Source organism: Mchenga conophoros, linkage group LG6 (genome assembly GCF_057382185.1).
Source record: "Mchenga conophoros isolate Kocher_MC1m ecotype Shallow Benthic linkage group LG6, M_conophoros_male_GT1.1, whole genome shotgun sequence".
Taxonomy (NCBI): Eukaryota; Metazoa; Chordata; class Actinopteri; order Cichliformes; family Cichlidae; genus Mchenga; species Mchenga conophoros.
In genome coordinates this window covers 17,626,537-17,643,197 of record NC_140531.1, presented here as the reverse complement: position 1 = coordinate 17,643,197, position 16,661 = coordinate 17,626,537, and the positions used below count along the sequence as shown (strand labels likewise).

Here is a 16,661-nt window from a genome sequence, read left to right as displayed (position 1 = left end):
GTGATGCTAAGTTTGTGATTCTTATAGATGAGAAGAGCGACGAAGTGGATTTGTCAGCCAGCGAAGACTGGGATGTTAAGACAATAACAAGTGCACTGAAGCTTTATCTGAGGTAAGGATTAGTGTGATGTTTTAATGTGAAAGACACGCACACACCTGTGAGTTATTTGTTTCACCAAGCAGTGGCAAGCATTGATACTAAAACATTGCAGCACAGCAAGTGTTTAAATAAGGTAATTGATTCTTCTGATCGCTTTTGCAGTCACTTCAGCTCTAGACGTTACACCTAAACCCTCTGGTTGAATTGTACCTATTAACAAACTTTTAATTAATTCGTCTAATTAATTTGAAATATGACAAATAGAGCTTACCGCCATCCCTTCTCAGCAGCTCAAGAGTACAGTAGCTTTTTGTCTTCATTAGATGTTAATAGCTGCACTGTTAAGAGTGCAGGAACTCTTATTTGGGGGGAAAGACGCTTAGTAGGTAATTATATTTTTTCATCTTATAAACCGTCAAACTGTGCTGTTGTGCATCCAAGCAAGTCTATTTCTGACCCCACGACAACTCCTTTGATGAATGCGGTCCTTTCCGCTTGCTTGAATGCGAAACACTGCATCCAGCGTCGATGCTTTATTTTATAAAATGGCTACAGATTTAATTATGCAGAGTGCCTTTGTATAATTAACTCCTTGCGAACTCATAATGCTCATGATATGCATGTTCCACAGTCAATAACTCCTTCCAGGTTGGCAGCGAGTGTGGGTGAAGTTCAGAGATTAAAAATGTAGTTTGGCTGCAAGAAGATGAAGCGGTATAATTTTAAATGCCAATCTGATTTTGTCGACATGCTGTTGCAACAAATTGAGTTGGCTTTGCTTGTTGCTTGATTGGAGGAAAATTTGCATTTAAAGTTGGGAATTTGCCTGCTTTCTTTTATGCATATTAAAAATACTAAAAAGAAACTAATACCGTTTTTTGGGGTGGGGGGTTTCGATTACTTGTTTTATTTTGTCACTATGGAGGTCTTCAAACAGTCACTGCTATGTAATTAGGATGTAAATGATGAACCTAGTCAGGGGGGTTAAACTTGTGTGGACTGACCACTTCCAAAAAGCAGACTGATGGAGAGGACTGTGGACTCTGGGACATTACTTAGTTGAGAAGTTTTACCTCAGCATTTTAGTTACCGTACCCTTATCATTATTGACGTGCTATATTAAATCAACACAGTGTTTTTCTAATTTGTCTTTTACTTCCATGACCTGCTGAAGTAAAACGGCCTCAATCTCCTCAGTTTCCTCTGAGGCTAAGTAGCTTTGGCCACTATCCAGCTGCAGTGTGAAAGTACCTTCAGATGAACTTGGTTATCTCAACGCGTGCACCGTCTAATTCCATCTCCTGGCCTGGCCACATTAATCATTGCTGTGTGCAGACCCTATAAAACAGTGTGCCAGCTATTTCTGTCCCTCTTGCTCACTTTAACTCTCCTTCTCCCTCCCACCGCCCCCCAACCCGTCTCTCTTTCTCTCACTATCTCTGCGAAGGAGCCTTCCTGAGCCGCTGATGACCTATGAACTTTACAAAGAGTTCATTAGCCCCGCAAGTAAGTTCTACCGCCTCATGTACCAGCTCTTCATCTGAGCGCAGACCATACGCAAACAGAAGTGTATGTATGTGCCGTATCAGTGCGAAATGGGCATTTTATCAATTGAAGCAGCTGAGTTCATTACTTAGTTCTTCTTCGGGGGGTTATTGAAAAGGAGCAGTGAAGTGAGACACAGTAAAAACACTTTTAAATTAAATTTTACTAACTTTGTTTAAACTTTGTGCTTTTAAGGGAAGTTGGGCAACAGTGGTCACCTTTCTTATGTCTGAAAGCTATTGTGTGGTGTGTGCGTGTCTTGATTGCTAATTATCGCCTTTTTATGTCTTCCTGCGTGGTATCAGTGTGTTACTCGCAGCACTCAGTGCATTTGTTCTTGATTCTAACCCTACCAAAGAGGCTTTCAGCTCCCTTTGGCTTAGTTGCATTTGTCTTTTCATTGCAGATGAGCTTATTCCAATCTCCATATAATCGCTACCTGTTTAACATGGGACTAAATTTGTGGCCAAAAAAGCCATTAAAGATCCTGGATCAAAATCATCCAGTGACCTTGAAGAGGAAAAAAAAAGAAGGGAAAAAATAGGGGTTTTTTTCTGCCCACATAACATAATTTCTGTATGAAATGTTTTAAATCAAGCCAAACTTGAATCTTATTACAACAAGTGCTATAATTGGATCAGGTTGACATTTTTATCAGGCGCTCGCAATGCCCTCATAACGAGGGGGGAAAAATGGATTAGCAATGAATATTTTTTTTGATGGATGACAGCATCCATAAGAAGCTTTTGCCATGTTTAAATCCTTGTCGTTCCCATAGTAATGATATTTTGTGTGCCTGTGTGTGTTAGCGTGTGGGCGGTCAGATGCCCATGTGTGAGGAAGTGTTTAAGAGATGATCTTGGGGGTTTTAACACAACCCTTTATACGGTAGCGACAGTAACGTAAAGCTATCTTCTCCGCCAGCATAGTGGTCCCTGCTGCCAAATTCTGGGAGGCTTCAGACCGTATATCACCATCACACCTCTTCTTCATTTATTTGAACTGGGATGTATTTTCCTCTAATGCTTAATCCCATACACTTGAGAGGGATAGCCTCTGATTGTTGCACGCTTAAAGGTCCACCAACTTTTGCTCATTTTAAAACATTCCCAGACTTCCGATAAATACTTTTAGGCCTTTTTGAAGTAACATAGAGCTCTTTACCTCGAAACCTCACTCAAATCAGCAGCGACTAGAATTTTTCATCATCTATTTAAATTTCCTACTGTACAGTGTACCATCTGAGCTGTGCTGGCTCCTTGCCATGCGAGGAGCACAGAGAATTCCTTGTAGTTTAATATGAGTACACGGCTGTTTCTGCATTTGAACAGAGGGCGGTAGTCCCGAGTCTCGCATCCAAGCCGTCCACTGCCTGGTCCACAAACTACCGGAGAGGAATCGACAAGTCCTCGGGCTGCTTATGAAGCATCTGGCCAAGTGAGTGTTCATAGTTCCTTGGTCATAGTTCAGCCAATCTCCACCCCCTCTCTCTCTCTCTCTCTCTCTCTCTCTCTCTCTCTCTCTCTCTCAGTTCTCTCTTTCTGCTCTTCCTGTCTGTCTCCTTATTCTCACTCCACATGCTTTTTCTCTCTCTCTCTCCCTCACTCCCACTCTTTTCACTCCCCCTTCCCTGCTGTCACTCCATCTCTTCTCTGTCTACTCAGTGACTGCTGGGTAAGAAAATTGATGCCACTAGCGTCTCGATTCTTTTTTCTTTTCTTTTTCTTTTTCTAAGGTCATTTTGTTGTATATTTAAAGTTGTCGAGGGAGGATTGAGTAGCCTGCCGTACCTGTTCATCATGCTGTTTTGCAGCCCACGGGCGAAACGAAATGAAATAGACCACTCAAATTAAGCCCTCTCTTGAGATTACTGTATACACCCCTGGACGGACCACTATTGTGCATCATTCCATTTGCGAGATTAGATAGGAAGAAAGATTTTAAGAAATAATGTTAGCTAACATTACAAGGTTTTACCTCAGCAAGCTTTTTATAAACTAAATATGAGCAAATTGAAGATAAGTAAATAATCCCTCTTCCCTGAGGCAGTGAAAGTCTGGTGGATCTTATTTCATAGAAACCCGCTGCAGAATCAGGCTGTGGTAAAAAGGCAGCGCTATTGAAATTGAATTTGGATTATCCAGCGTGAAATTCTCCAGACTGGAGAGACTCGAATATTTTTCTGAAGTTGGCGTGTGTGCATGTCCTGCAGGGGAAGGAAGCAAAGCCAGAATTTCACACTCCTATCTGAAATGGTTTCAGAGATGTTATAAATGTGAGTTGTCACCAATGTTTTTGTCTTCAAAGGCATCCTTTGAAGCTATTTAAACTGTCTCTCTGCAGCTGCACTGCATATCATCATATTTGGAGTATGAAATCTCTTCACCTGTCCGTATAACTTTTTCTTCAAATAAAGGTTTTTTCAACTTTTCTTTTTCTTGACCACTTAATATAGTTGTACCTATTGAACTCCCAGTTTTGGAATGGATGTAGGTGACATTAAATAAAACTCCAGTCTTTCCTCAATGTAAATATCATTTGGTAAGGTGGATCCATCCCCTGGCCTCTTTACATGTCAGCGATGGCAATATGATGAAGAGATTAATACATACTCGCATTCAGAACACAAAGAGAAAGCTTAATCAATGGCCATGTTGTGTGCTTTTGAAAAGAAAATCTGAAAAAAATCCCCCAGAATAATTATATGTGAACAAAAATATTAATAGAAAGTTCATAGTAATTAAACTTAATTGTAGTGTTTTTTTAAGCGTTTTATATACATTTCATATGACACAAAGCATCATACAGTGCTGCAAGGTGTCAGTTTGGCTAATGTCTTTCACAATTACTAAAGTAAAAGTAAAACTCGAAAGTGTGATTTTTAAAAAAATATATGCTTGACTCTAATGCCATCAACAAGTGACAAAACAATAAAAGGGATGTTGTTTAAAGTTAAAAAACAAACAAACAGAACTGATCAGTAATGTGATTGTGAATGCCACTGAGTCAGAGGAAAAGACTCCGCGGTACTTTCAGCTGCTCCCTTATTTCTGCTCCCAAAGGATCAGCACAGCAAATGTATCTGCATATTTGATTTGGCACACATTTTACATGAAATACCCTTATCCTCACATTTACCAGCACTAGGAGTTCATGAACAAGCCACCCTTCTTTTAGACTAGCTTCGTGTCTCTTGCCCATCTCAAACCAGGGGTCTTTTGGATGTAAGGTGAATGTGTTAACCGCTGCTATGCTCTGAAAGACTACAGGAGCAAATATTTCGGCAGCAGTTTTAAAAATTCTCAAACTAAAATTGCAGAGAATTTGGGCATCTGAAATTAGTAATTACTTTTAGGAGTCACAACCAGAATCTGTAATGGCATGGGGTTACATTAATGCATATAGCAAGGGTGATTTTCATCTGTGAAGGCACCATAATTATTAAAAAGATGTGCACAGATTTTGCTAAACCACACTCTGTGGCATAGTCCAAAATGAAAGAATGCTAAACTGGTTCTACCTACAATCCTACATTGACAAGTCATCCATGAGTCCTTTCCTGACATGGAAAACATTGTACAGTACATGGATATTGGGTCATGTTTGCATTAGTATTCCCCCTGGGTTAATTGAGAAATGTAATGACAAAAAGAGACAGCATACGCATGCATACTGTGCATAATGTGCTTCAAGACTTGTTGCCCTTGTGCCCACAAGCATTGTCAACAGTGACACTAGAGTAGTGTAACTTCACTCTTTAGTTCCATCTGTCACTGTCACTAGAAGCAGTGTCCCTGTGTTTTCGGGCCTGTGTGTGCTTCAGCTGCCCCTTTACTGAATAAGGAATGGCGATTCTAGATGACAACAGCAAACATTCAAACCTTTCAGTGAGCTGAACAAGATTTGCAGTCTTAATCGTGTGTTTCTATCTGCTAATGTGACTGCATGCAGTTTAGACTTGTGTTGTAGAGAAAATAAGTAAAAGTCACACACGCCAAGTTGGTAAGATTGCAATCGCAACTGTGGCCAGGGCGCTCATACAAACACGAAGCTGACAAGTTCAAACACCATCAGATTAATGGGAAGGAGTGCATGTCTGAAAGGGCCGATTGGCGTCATAATGAAATTACAAATACAAATACAAATAACAAAGGAGGCCCCGCAGCTGAAACCCTATCTCAAGCGAGAAACGTTTGGCTTTTAAAACTACAGCAGTTGGTCTCCTCAGTTACCAGTCACAGGAGAGATGCTGGAGTGCAGCAATAAGCATTGGCCCTGTCCTAACTTTTTGGGATTTGTTGCTGGCATCAAATTCATTATTTTACATTGGGTTTAAAAATGTCTTTGAACTAGCTGTTGCATAGGCCACCATCTACTAATTTAATGAGCTGGAAGATGAGTGCATCCAGATCTGGGTGGTTTACCACCTCCAGTTTTGAAGGGTAGAAAAAACTTGTCTTGTGTTCAAGGGCTGTTTTTCAGCCAGCGACTAAGCCTTTATTTAACATTATTTTTGGATTCCCTTTCTCATCTGCTTATGTAACTTTTTTGGGGGGAGGGGGAAATAATGACCCATTACAGTTACGCTACTGGAGCTCTGCCCTTTTTTATTCTTGGACTACCCTGTCTTTGTGAAGTTAAGTTGTTTAGTTGAAATTAAGCGGCTATAATGTGAGTGGTTATTTTCCCCAGCGTGGCGGCACACAGCAAGCAGAATCTGATGACCGTGGCCAACCTGGGCGTGGTGTTTGGACCCACATTAATGAGGCCACAGGAGGAGACTGTCGCCGCCATCATGGACCTTAAGTTCCAAAACATTGTGGTGGAAATCCTCATTGAACACCATGAAAAGGTAACACACAGACTTTATAATCTATCATATGCCTAGTGGAGTGCACTCTATAGACTGTATAAGTGTCTATGGGAATATCCTTCTATTGTATTCTATTGACTTTTTTTGATTGTACACACGTTAACTGCGTTGACTCTTCACATTGGATTCATCCTGCGAGTGCAACATTTTCTATACAACTGTTTTGCAATTCGCAGTCCACAACTATATTCACTAAAACCTAAGCACTGTAGGCAGCGCCAGGTAACAAGTGACAGCACGAAATGAAATCTGAGGTGACATGACATCAGTAAGCTGCTCACAGCACCTTGTTGTTTACCTACCTATGTGGTGCATAATTACTCGAAACTGACAGATTATAAATGTGCTAGTGCAGCAAAAAATGTGTTTGCGAGTCTTTTTTGGAACGGGGCGCTTTATTACTGTTAGAGGTTTTGTGTTTCGCTTCCTAAATTATTATTTGGTACTTCTCTGCTGGAACAGAAGTGCACGTACTGTACTATGTCTGACAGAAGAGTTTCATCTGGATCGAATAAGAGTCTCAATTAGGGGAGATGTGATGCTCTTTTCTTCTGCAGGTATTCTTGTTTTTGGTGAGGGTGGTTTATACGTGTGCATTGAAAACCTTTTTTTGCTTTCTTGAGTAAGTGTTCTGGCAAAAACATACATCATACTAGATGATGGGGTAATTTGTGGCTATTGGAAGCTTTTCCGAGTTGACATAGAGCTCAGATAATGAAACATGCTTGGACAGAATACCCTTCACCCAGTTATTGAGGCGCAGAGAAGCTCGATGTTAGTTTAATTTACATATTTTTTTGTGGCTCTCCAATAGGGGGAGCCCTAAGTGCTTCTACCAGAATCAAACACATGGTTTTCTCTTCAATTTCAGCCTTTTGATTACTCCGTAGATTGTTGCACACATTTTATTACATTCAGAAAGGCCTGTCTGAATGCATTTATTTTGGCTGTGAGTTGTTTCATAACCTGTAGTTCACAGGATCATGTAATCTCCCCCAGAATGTCATTAATCGGTGTCAATCCTCAAACGGGGATAATTCTCCGTGTCAGAAGAGAAAAAGGTTTGAGATTAGTTTTCTAATCTGTTTGGAGCAGAGCTGCACTCGCTGCATAGAATCAGATGAAACCGGGAGCTCGTCGTGTTTATTTTCCTTCCAAGCTTCATTAAAATGAAGAAGAGGCGTGTTGCGAATAATGTCTCCACCCAAACTCACAAATCTAAAACGGGGTGTGAGAAAATACAGAAAAAACAACACCAGCAAAAACAACACCAGCCAGCCCCGCGCGCACCGCTAGTGTCCTTAGACTACCTAGAGGTATCCAGCACTGGCCGGGTGATAAAAGATGTAGTGTTAGAATGCAGCAAGAGCATTTTAGAAAGTACAGCATGTTTGAGCAGGGGAAAAGTTGAGCAGACAGACAGACGGGCATTAACTTCCCTCACAGCTGAGTCCCACTCCAGACTGTTGATACCCCCAGATACCAACAGTAGACTCTGCTTTACATTCACCTCCATCTGCAGAGAGAGGCGAGAGGGGAAGAGAGAGGCAGCACAAACTCTCAGCCATATCAGATTTCTCACTTTTTCTATCTGCCTCTCTCCTACAAACTTTTTCTCTCATGCCCCCACCCCCCCTCCCCCTCCTCTATCTGCCTCTCCGTTCACACTCTCGCTCACTTTCTCTCTCTCTCCTCTCCCTTCCCTACCTCCCTCCTCTCCTCATCTGTGATCCTTTCTGAGGCTCTGCTGAGACTTCCTCTTCTCTGCAGCCCTATTCTCTTTTAACTCCACATCAGAAGTTTATATGTAAACACGGGCCCGGTGTAAACAGGCTTTGCCAGTTGGCCAGTCCTCCTCAAGTCCAAACCTTGTTTATTTGACTTTGGGTCAATTTTTTTCGGAGGAAAAACGTCACCTTAACTTAGCCCTGGATTTCTAGATGAGGAAGTGATTATTTATTTATTTAGTTATTTTTTAATTTTTTGGCCACACACACACACACACACACACATACACACACACACACATGCGCACACACACACACACGAATCTGTTCACATGCAGTTTATAGGGTCCAATCAATGAGCAGCTCAACTTTTCCTAGGAGAACTTGCTGCTGCTGCAAATATCTTTTTCCATCCACAACTACATAAAGAGTGTGAGTTTTTCAAAACACATTGGTTCAGTTGAGGACATGCTGCAGTTCAACAGTCTAGGAGTATCTGCATTGTGTATGCTGTGTTTTGCTACAGACTTATTCACATGTGTATTCAGATCTTTACAGATGCTCCCGAGTCATGCCCTCTCTCACCTGCTGCCCCAGTGCTCTGTGCTCCCACGAGGCAGTCCAAGAAAATGAGTCGACAGAATCGGCCTTTGGCTGTCTACAATCCGCAAGCCCTTGACATTCAGAATGGTAAGAGATGTACAAGTTTGTACCTGTATATTTTCACATTTCTCGGTGTGTTAAATAAAAGGTGTTGTGAATGTGTTTAGGAATTTATTTATTTTTTTGCTCTAGAAGTTCAAATGCTCCTCACTTTAGCTGTAAAGCACTATAGTGATTCAGCAAGCATCTCACTTAGCATTTATTCATTTGTAGGGCCCAAGAGGTCTTAAGTGGCAACAAGTGAGTAATACCTGCCCTGAGACTTTTAGTAAGTGCAAATGAACTGAACATAAATCTGTTATGTTGGAAAATATTATTTTACTTCCATTTCCATGTGCGGATATGTGGATACACCACACAGCAACTCAATACATTTAGGCATGTAGATATGGTGAAGATGACCTGCTGAAGCTCAAACCGATAACTTTGATCGTCGCACGGTTGTCGGTGCCAGACAGGCTGGTCTATAGAATATAGCAAAGTATTTCAGAAACTGCTGATCTACTGGGATTTTCCCCACACAGTCATCTCTAGAGATTACAGAGATGAAACAAGAAAGAAACTATACAGTGAGGGTAAAAATGTATTGTTGATGTCAATGGAGAATAGCCATACTGTTTCAAGCTGAGAGGAAGGCAACAGTAACTACTGGTTACAACCAAGGTACGCAGAAGAGCATCTCGGAATGCACAACTCAGTAAGTCATGAAGCAGATGGCCTGCAGCAGCAAAAGACCACGCTGGATGTCGGTCCTAAGCTACGAACAGGAAACCAAGGCTGCTGCTGGACCAAAATGGAAAACTATATAGACTTTGCCTGGTCTGATGAGTCTCGATTTCTGTTGCAGTATTCAGATAACAGGGCCAGAATTTAGTGCAAACAACATGAAAGCATAGAGCTGGCCTGGCTTGTATCAGTGGTTCGAACTGGTAGTAGTGCAGTGGTGCAGAAAATATTTTCTTGACACATTTTGGGCCAACTAGTACCAACTGACCATCATTCAAAAAGCCACTGTTTAGCTTAGTATGGCTGCTGACTGTGTCTATGCCTTTATGACCACAGCATGCCCATCTTCTGATGGCTGCTTCCAGGAGGATAACGCACCACGCCACAAAGCTCAAATCGTCTCAAACTGATTTCTTTTACATGACGATGAGTTCACTGTACCCAAATGGCCTCTACAGTAGGGCTGGGCCATATCATACCGTTCACGGTAATACCGGTATAATGTTGGGCAACGATAAGAAAATGAAATATCGCGATAGATTATGGGTAAAACGCGCATGCGCAGTGCCTTTGCTTTCATACGCACATGGCGGAAAATGAGAAGGTCGAAAGCGGATCGTTGAATGAAACGGGTGAACCAGAACTGGTTTGTAAAAATGCTGCAACTTCAGTGGCGTGGAACTGGTTTAGCTTTCGTCCGTCAGATACACAACAAAGCACTATTTTTGGTAGAGCATGCTAGCGGGCCGTCGTTATTACCGTGTTTTTTTGGAAAACACGGCACACTTAAAATCAATCCTTTGATTTTTCTGAAAATAGACAGTGCCCCTTATAATCCCGTGTGCCTTATGTATGAATTCCGGTTGTGTTTACTGACCTCGAAACGATTTTATGTCGTACACGGCGCTCGAAAATCTATCAAATGTTTGAGTACGACTTTGCTAAGCTACAAAGCCGCACCACTTGATGGATTGTTGGAGCATTACGGCTATCGTAGGCAGACGCCTCGCGGAGTGATACGTACTTCAACATAATATTACCGTATTGTGTGTGTATAACCTCTTTTTAAGTTTTGTGGATATTATACATGGTTATGCTGAGGATATGTCGGCCAATTTCCACTGGAAATGCCTTTTGGTTAAACTGTCAGCAAGGAATTTGCACTGTTACATTTTTAGATAACTTTAATGCACATAAAAAAACAGCTGCTTGTTTAAGTGAAAATATATTGATGTTTGGGGGGGTTTTTTTGCACTAACAAAGGTGTGGAGTTGTAAAGTATTTTGTCTAGTGTTAATTATATTGTCAGTTATATCGTTATTGCAAATTTTCAAATGTATATCGTGATAAATATTTTTGGTCATATTGCCCTGCTCTACTCTACAGTCACTAGATCTCAGTTCAATAGAGCCGCCAATTTGCAGCCAAAAGAATTTTCTGCAAATTTGTGACGCTATCATGTCAATATGGACCAAAACCCCTGAGGAATGTTTTCAGCATTTTGTTGAATCTATGCAGCAAAAAATTAAGACAGTTCTGAAGGAAAAGGGGGGTCTACGCTGGTTCTAGGTCTACACAAGGAAGCTGCCAGTTGAGATTCTGTTGAGGGGCAATTTAAAATCCAACATGTATTGTCTTAAAGAACCTGAAAAGGGAAAACTTTAGTGCTAATTTATTTTAGTGCTAATTTGTACACTCATACTCTAACATATTTTGTGCATTAATTATCATAATAGAGTGTTGCCAGGTTGTGAGGTGCACCAAGGAGGTTAGGCTTTATGTAATACAGTGTTGTTGAACAGAAACACAAAGTCAAAATATCCAGAATTATCATGAAGTCGAATCAGCATCTTTCTAATGGGCGGTTTAAACAAAAACTAAACATTATCACTGTCGGATGCATTCAGGCAACAATATTAGTATCCATTAGTTTGAGGTGGGTGTAACAAATAAACTGGCAACTAAGTGTATTTACCGCTGATCCCTGCTGAGCTCTAAATCACTCACTCTGTCTGTTCCCTTATGAGTGCTATGCAGAATAACAGTGTCTACAGATGACACACTAAACTTAATCACCTTCTTTCTCTAATACTGTTTGAAGGGATTTGCATCTGGGTCTTTTCTGTGTTTTTGTTTACTTAAAAATTTACTTTCTCTAAAGATTGACTGGGAGACTGCAGCATAAGAGAGTCCCACTCTGGTACATCAGGAGAGCTGGTCACCTGACCCACTGACCCAAACACTCTAACTCTAGCAGTTTCTGATCCACAGCCAGTTAAATCCCCCCCCCCCCCCCCCCCCCCCACACACACACACACACACACACACACAATACCAAAGGAGTCTAAATCTGCTTACCAGATTGCCTCTCTTTGTCTCCCTTGTGCTAGCTTTTACTGTGGGGTATTTTAATATCAGGGATGAAAGGCATAATCCTTTTTTAACCTTTGTGTCTTTTATATGGGTCCCACATAATAAGAGTAAAAGCAATTTAAGAATGCTGAAGTGGGTAAGAGAGAGCAGTGTTTATGTATGCGTGTGACTCTTCTTATGATTCTACGTGCCGTGCTGGGTGTCTGATATCCTCGCAGATGTGACGGCACGCTATGCGTAGAGAGGTGCTTTAATCAGAGTATTTGTGTCAGGAAGCTTTCCAACAACTGTGGTTTACAAGGCTCTTATTCTCAAGATGATTACAGATCACTTGCATGTTTGTTACTGATTTAATTAAAATGTAAAAGGTGCTAAAGATTTAGCTGCCAGTTTATTACTGTTGGGTGTGTTTTGCTTTTTTAATATTTATTTCATCAGATGTGATCTTTTTCTTAGAGCACTTTACAAAAAAATGTACTGTCAAAATCTGTAGATAAAATTATATAATAATGCATAAAATAAATTGAACTCATTCTCATTATAAAGTGGTCTCAAGTTTAATCAATAGATTTTTTTTAACTTTTAACTTTAACTTTTTTCCACTAGAGAAGCTTTGCATGATTTACAGTATAAATTAATCTTTGGTGCAGACCCTCAGGCCATCTTCTGTCTCTTACAACCAGATTTATATCCTGACATCACCACCTTCTAAGCAAACTTTCTTTTGGTGGGTTTCCACCTCTAAACAAAAGACTTGAACAGTAGGCTAGCAACAATATTCTGCTCACATCTAGTGCTGCGTATAAGAAGCAAGTTGTAACAACAACTGCTTCATTTTTCACCATGACAATGATCCCAAACAGACTGCCGGCGCAGTAAAAGCATACTTGGATAGAAAAACTCACAGTGTAACACTGTTGGTCATCGATTGGCCTCCCCAGAGCTCGGGCCTCAATATTATTGACGCAGTGTGGGATCATCTTGAGAGAATAGTGCCAGCAGCCAACATCCAAAGAAGAGCTTTGAATGTCCTTCAAGAAGCCTGGAGAACTATTCCTGAAGCAGCTGCCTAAGAAAGATCAGGCTGTGTTCATAACAAATATTGACTTTCAAGTTCATTAGAAATGTACAAACTCTGTTTTTGGCCTATATATTGTACTTCCATGTATGTTTGCACATGTTTCAATAAATCACTGCACACATTTCCTATTTTATTAGCAAAATATAAAGAAATGAGGGTGGCTCAAGAGTTTATCACTGTACTGTACACAAAGCCAGTTCTTAGACATTTTCATAATTGATGTATTTATCGGGGGAGAGATAAATGTTGTATTTTGTGGTTTTGTTTTTTTTGTTTTTTTACATTTATCCTTTTGTGCCTCCCTCATCTCCTAAAAGCACAATCTTTACGTCACAGTAAAAGTGAAAAACAAGAGCTCGGCTCTCCCAGCTGTCTCTTAGGTTCCTGTCTATGACTTCACAAGTGTAACGAACAACACAAACTTGGTTGTAAGTCTCGCCTGCTTTGACAGCAGTTTGATTTACAAAGTCCCTTGTTGATGCAGGATTGTTTTCATGTGTTGATAAATTATTCATCTGTTTTATCGTCGGCGAGCTTGAGCAGACTGAACCTTTTACCATTGACTAAAATTATTTAAAAAGATGTAATTAACTCAAACAAACACATGTTAATTGTTTATCCCAGTGTCAACAGTGGGAGACAGTTCCAGCCCAGCTCCAGATGAGACATCAATGGGCAGCAATGAATCTGTGTCATCGCAGTCATCATCAGCCTCGGCCTCAGAGGTGAATATGGAGAAGAGTGACCACGCCCCTCTTAATGCCAGCCTCTCCTCAGGCAGCAACTCCGGGTGAGTTCTTCACTAAGTCTCAAATCGATATGTCGCATGCGGGCGCTCAGAATGCATGTTTGTGAGGTGAGATCTTCAGCTATCAGGCCACAAATGAAAATGATTTCAAATTAGTAGTGCTTCACATCAAGTTATCCCATTCTCAAAGGTAAACTCTGTTTTTAATAACTAATGTTTGATTAGAGTGTTTTCTAATTAACTGGTCTTTGCTTCCAAAGCACAGCTGTTAGTCTGGTAATCAGTCTTTGGGCCAATTTCCTCTCACTTAATGTATTGATTCATTTAACATATGAATCGTTGAACTTCTCAGAAGTGTAGGGGATGATTCAGAGGAAAAGGCAAACTCCAAATAAGAGAGAAGGACATTATTTTAATTGTAGGCTTTTTATTCACTTGCATTTTGTATTGACGTGGTTACTGTGATTCTGTGAGAACCTGTTCTTATGTATATTCATATTCTTTTTAGTCTCTTGTTAGTGTTTTTGGAGCAGAAATCTTCCATTAAATCAATTGGATTTTAGGTTTTTTGTCTTCCAGTTCAAACCGGTGTAGTTTAATCAGACCATCGGGGATTCGATGCTCCCCTCGTCCAGTCCTTAGAAAAGCACATCTTTTAGCAACATGTTAGCGTTTGATTCAGGGCACCGTTGGTCATCCTCAGCTGGCAGAAAATTGAAATGCCCTTTCACACCCTTTCAGTTTTGCATCATCTGGCTCGACAGTAACTTTGATGCACACTTGCGGAGTAAAATGAAGAATGAAATACTTTGAATATTGGCGCACATATTTCAGCAACAACCTGAGAATAGCGACTCTAAGCCAAAAGTCCAGCAACTTCTTCCTGTGGACATTATTAAAAAGGAAATTCATGTAAACACTTTGGGTTTCATTCATCATGGGAAGCAGTTGCACTTTTCTGCACTTAGCAGCTGCATCTCAGCTCCCTCTTTACAACTCTGGGCAAAAAGCATACTTGGCAAGATAAAACAATCATTATTAATAATGCACACTTACCTATTTTTGAACATTGTGAATCGTGGAAAACGAGCATCTCAGTTCTCGTGTGAATCACGCGTTTGCTAACCTGTAATGCACATTACGCAGTTGCCATTTTTGAGTTTAATTAAATAACAGATTATTCAAGGTAAAGTGGAATTAATTATTGGAGTGTCAGCCCCATTGTTCTTGCTATTACTCTTTTGTACTAGATGGGAAATGCATTAATAGCTGGAATCCATTGCCATGCCTCTCTCCCTCTCTCTCCCTCGCTGGCTTCTCCTTTCTGTCCTCACTGCTAAGTCCTTGGTCCTTTTTGTTGTTTTCAGCCTATGACTTGTCTTGAATGCTGATGTGAGAGATGAATTATTGGGTTATGCTGCAGATGTTAGACTCTCTGCTGTGTCATGTCTACACATTCACCTTGGAATAGACTTGTCTTTTTTTCCCTCATTCACTGTCCCTCTCTCCTTTTCCATCAGCTGAAAAGAGTTGTAAAATAAAAACAAATCCTCCTCACACCTTGACAGAGGACAATGTGATTCTTCTCTCTGTGACCTCTGTGGGTGCCTGCCCGCCTGTGAGTGTAGGCATGTTTAGTTTTTTTCCTAAGTTGCAGGATTAGACGGACAAGGCTCTATAGCCCTTATGTAACCAACTCTATTTTTTTCCCCTGTGGGTATTTTATTTATTTATTTTTTTGTGCTTTCCCACATATGTGGCATCATATTGGAGGACGGAAGGAGCAACCAGGAGGAGGTCGTAAATCTCGGCTCTTATTTGTTTGGGAGACAGGTGGCCGTGCGTTGGCCGTGTAAATCGTATTGACATTGGGGAGATATTCATCTTGTTTACCCTTATAGCCGCAGCCCCTGTCCCTTTATGAAGACTTGCGCCATATGTCACAGGGTGTCGCCCTGGCTTTGTTCGCTCATAAATCTTAGCATGTGAGATGGTAGAGACCTGTTAGCACAGCAGCTCTCTGGCGTGGAACCCAGGGATTCGGCGTGAGTCGTAGCCAAAAAGAGCAGTAGGGATGGCAATTGCTGCATTACTTCCAGCCACTCTCAGAAATGTGTTATCTGCTCTCTGGCGTGCTCAAAGGCGCACCTGGAAAGCAACATATTTTAGTCTCTGTCCTGCAGCATGGCAAAAATCTGCATGGTCATACAAAAAAAATGCATCCTGACTCACTGTATCATACAGTAACTCTTTGTGGGTATTTGCACGATTTATCTTCTCTGTCTACTTCCATGTCTTGCCTCATTTCTCCTCTTCTCCCTGAATTCACTCACAGCTTCTCCCAGCGGCTCAGTTGCCCAAAGTGCTGCCCAATGAGGTTACATTTTCTGGCCTTTTTTTTGTTTTGTTTTTTTGGCCTCCTTCTATCTCTGTGCTGCTGCCCCACCTCCAGCCCTCCAAGCCTCCCACTGGCAGACAGCTGTGGATCTTAAAATGGTGGATCAGAGCTTATTTCCTGCCCACCCAAACTGGAGATTGCTGGGCGAGCAGCTCGGCTATAGGTCTGATCCCACTTTCTACTAGAAACAGTACTAAATCCCACCGCTGCCTTTCGTCCTTTGGTAGAAAGACGGTCGATAGCCCCGCTCATCCCCATGTTAGCTCCACGCCAGGATCAACAAGGCTTGGATCCTCCAGGCTGAAATTCCTGCAGTAATGAGAAGCAGCAGTCCTCTGCTGTGCAATGCGTGATAACGTGTGATAACCCCAATGTTTATAACGATAAACCAGAAGACCTCCAGGTGCTGTTCACTTTGAAATTCCGT

At 41.1% G+C, this 16,661-nt stretch overlaps 1 protein-coding gene across 2 annotated transcripts in view; it reads left to right on the top strand.

Moving 5' to 3' along the window:
* arhgap10 (Rho GTPase activating protein 10) overlaps positions 1-16,661 on the top strand; it is a 51,495-nt gene that overhangs the window by 26,205 nt on the left and 8,629 nt on the right. For both annotated transcript variants that reach the window (XM_085276552.1, XM_085276551.1), the window contains exons 15-20: positions 28-112; positions 1,548-1,606; positions 2,977-3,082; positions 6,338-6,497; positions 8,794-8,935; positions 13,713-13,878. In XM_085276552.1, the coding sequence (XP_085132678.1) occupies positions 28-112; positions 1,548-1,606; positions 2,977-3,082; positions 6,338-6,497; positions 8,794-8,935; positions 13,713-13,878 (718 nt within the window). The remainder of the gene's footprint in view (positions 1-27; positions 113-1,547; positions 1,607-2,976; positions 3,083-6,337; positions 6,498-8,793; positions 8,936-13,712; positions 13,879-16,661) is intronic.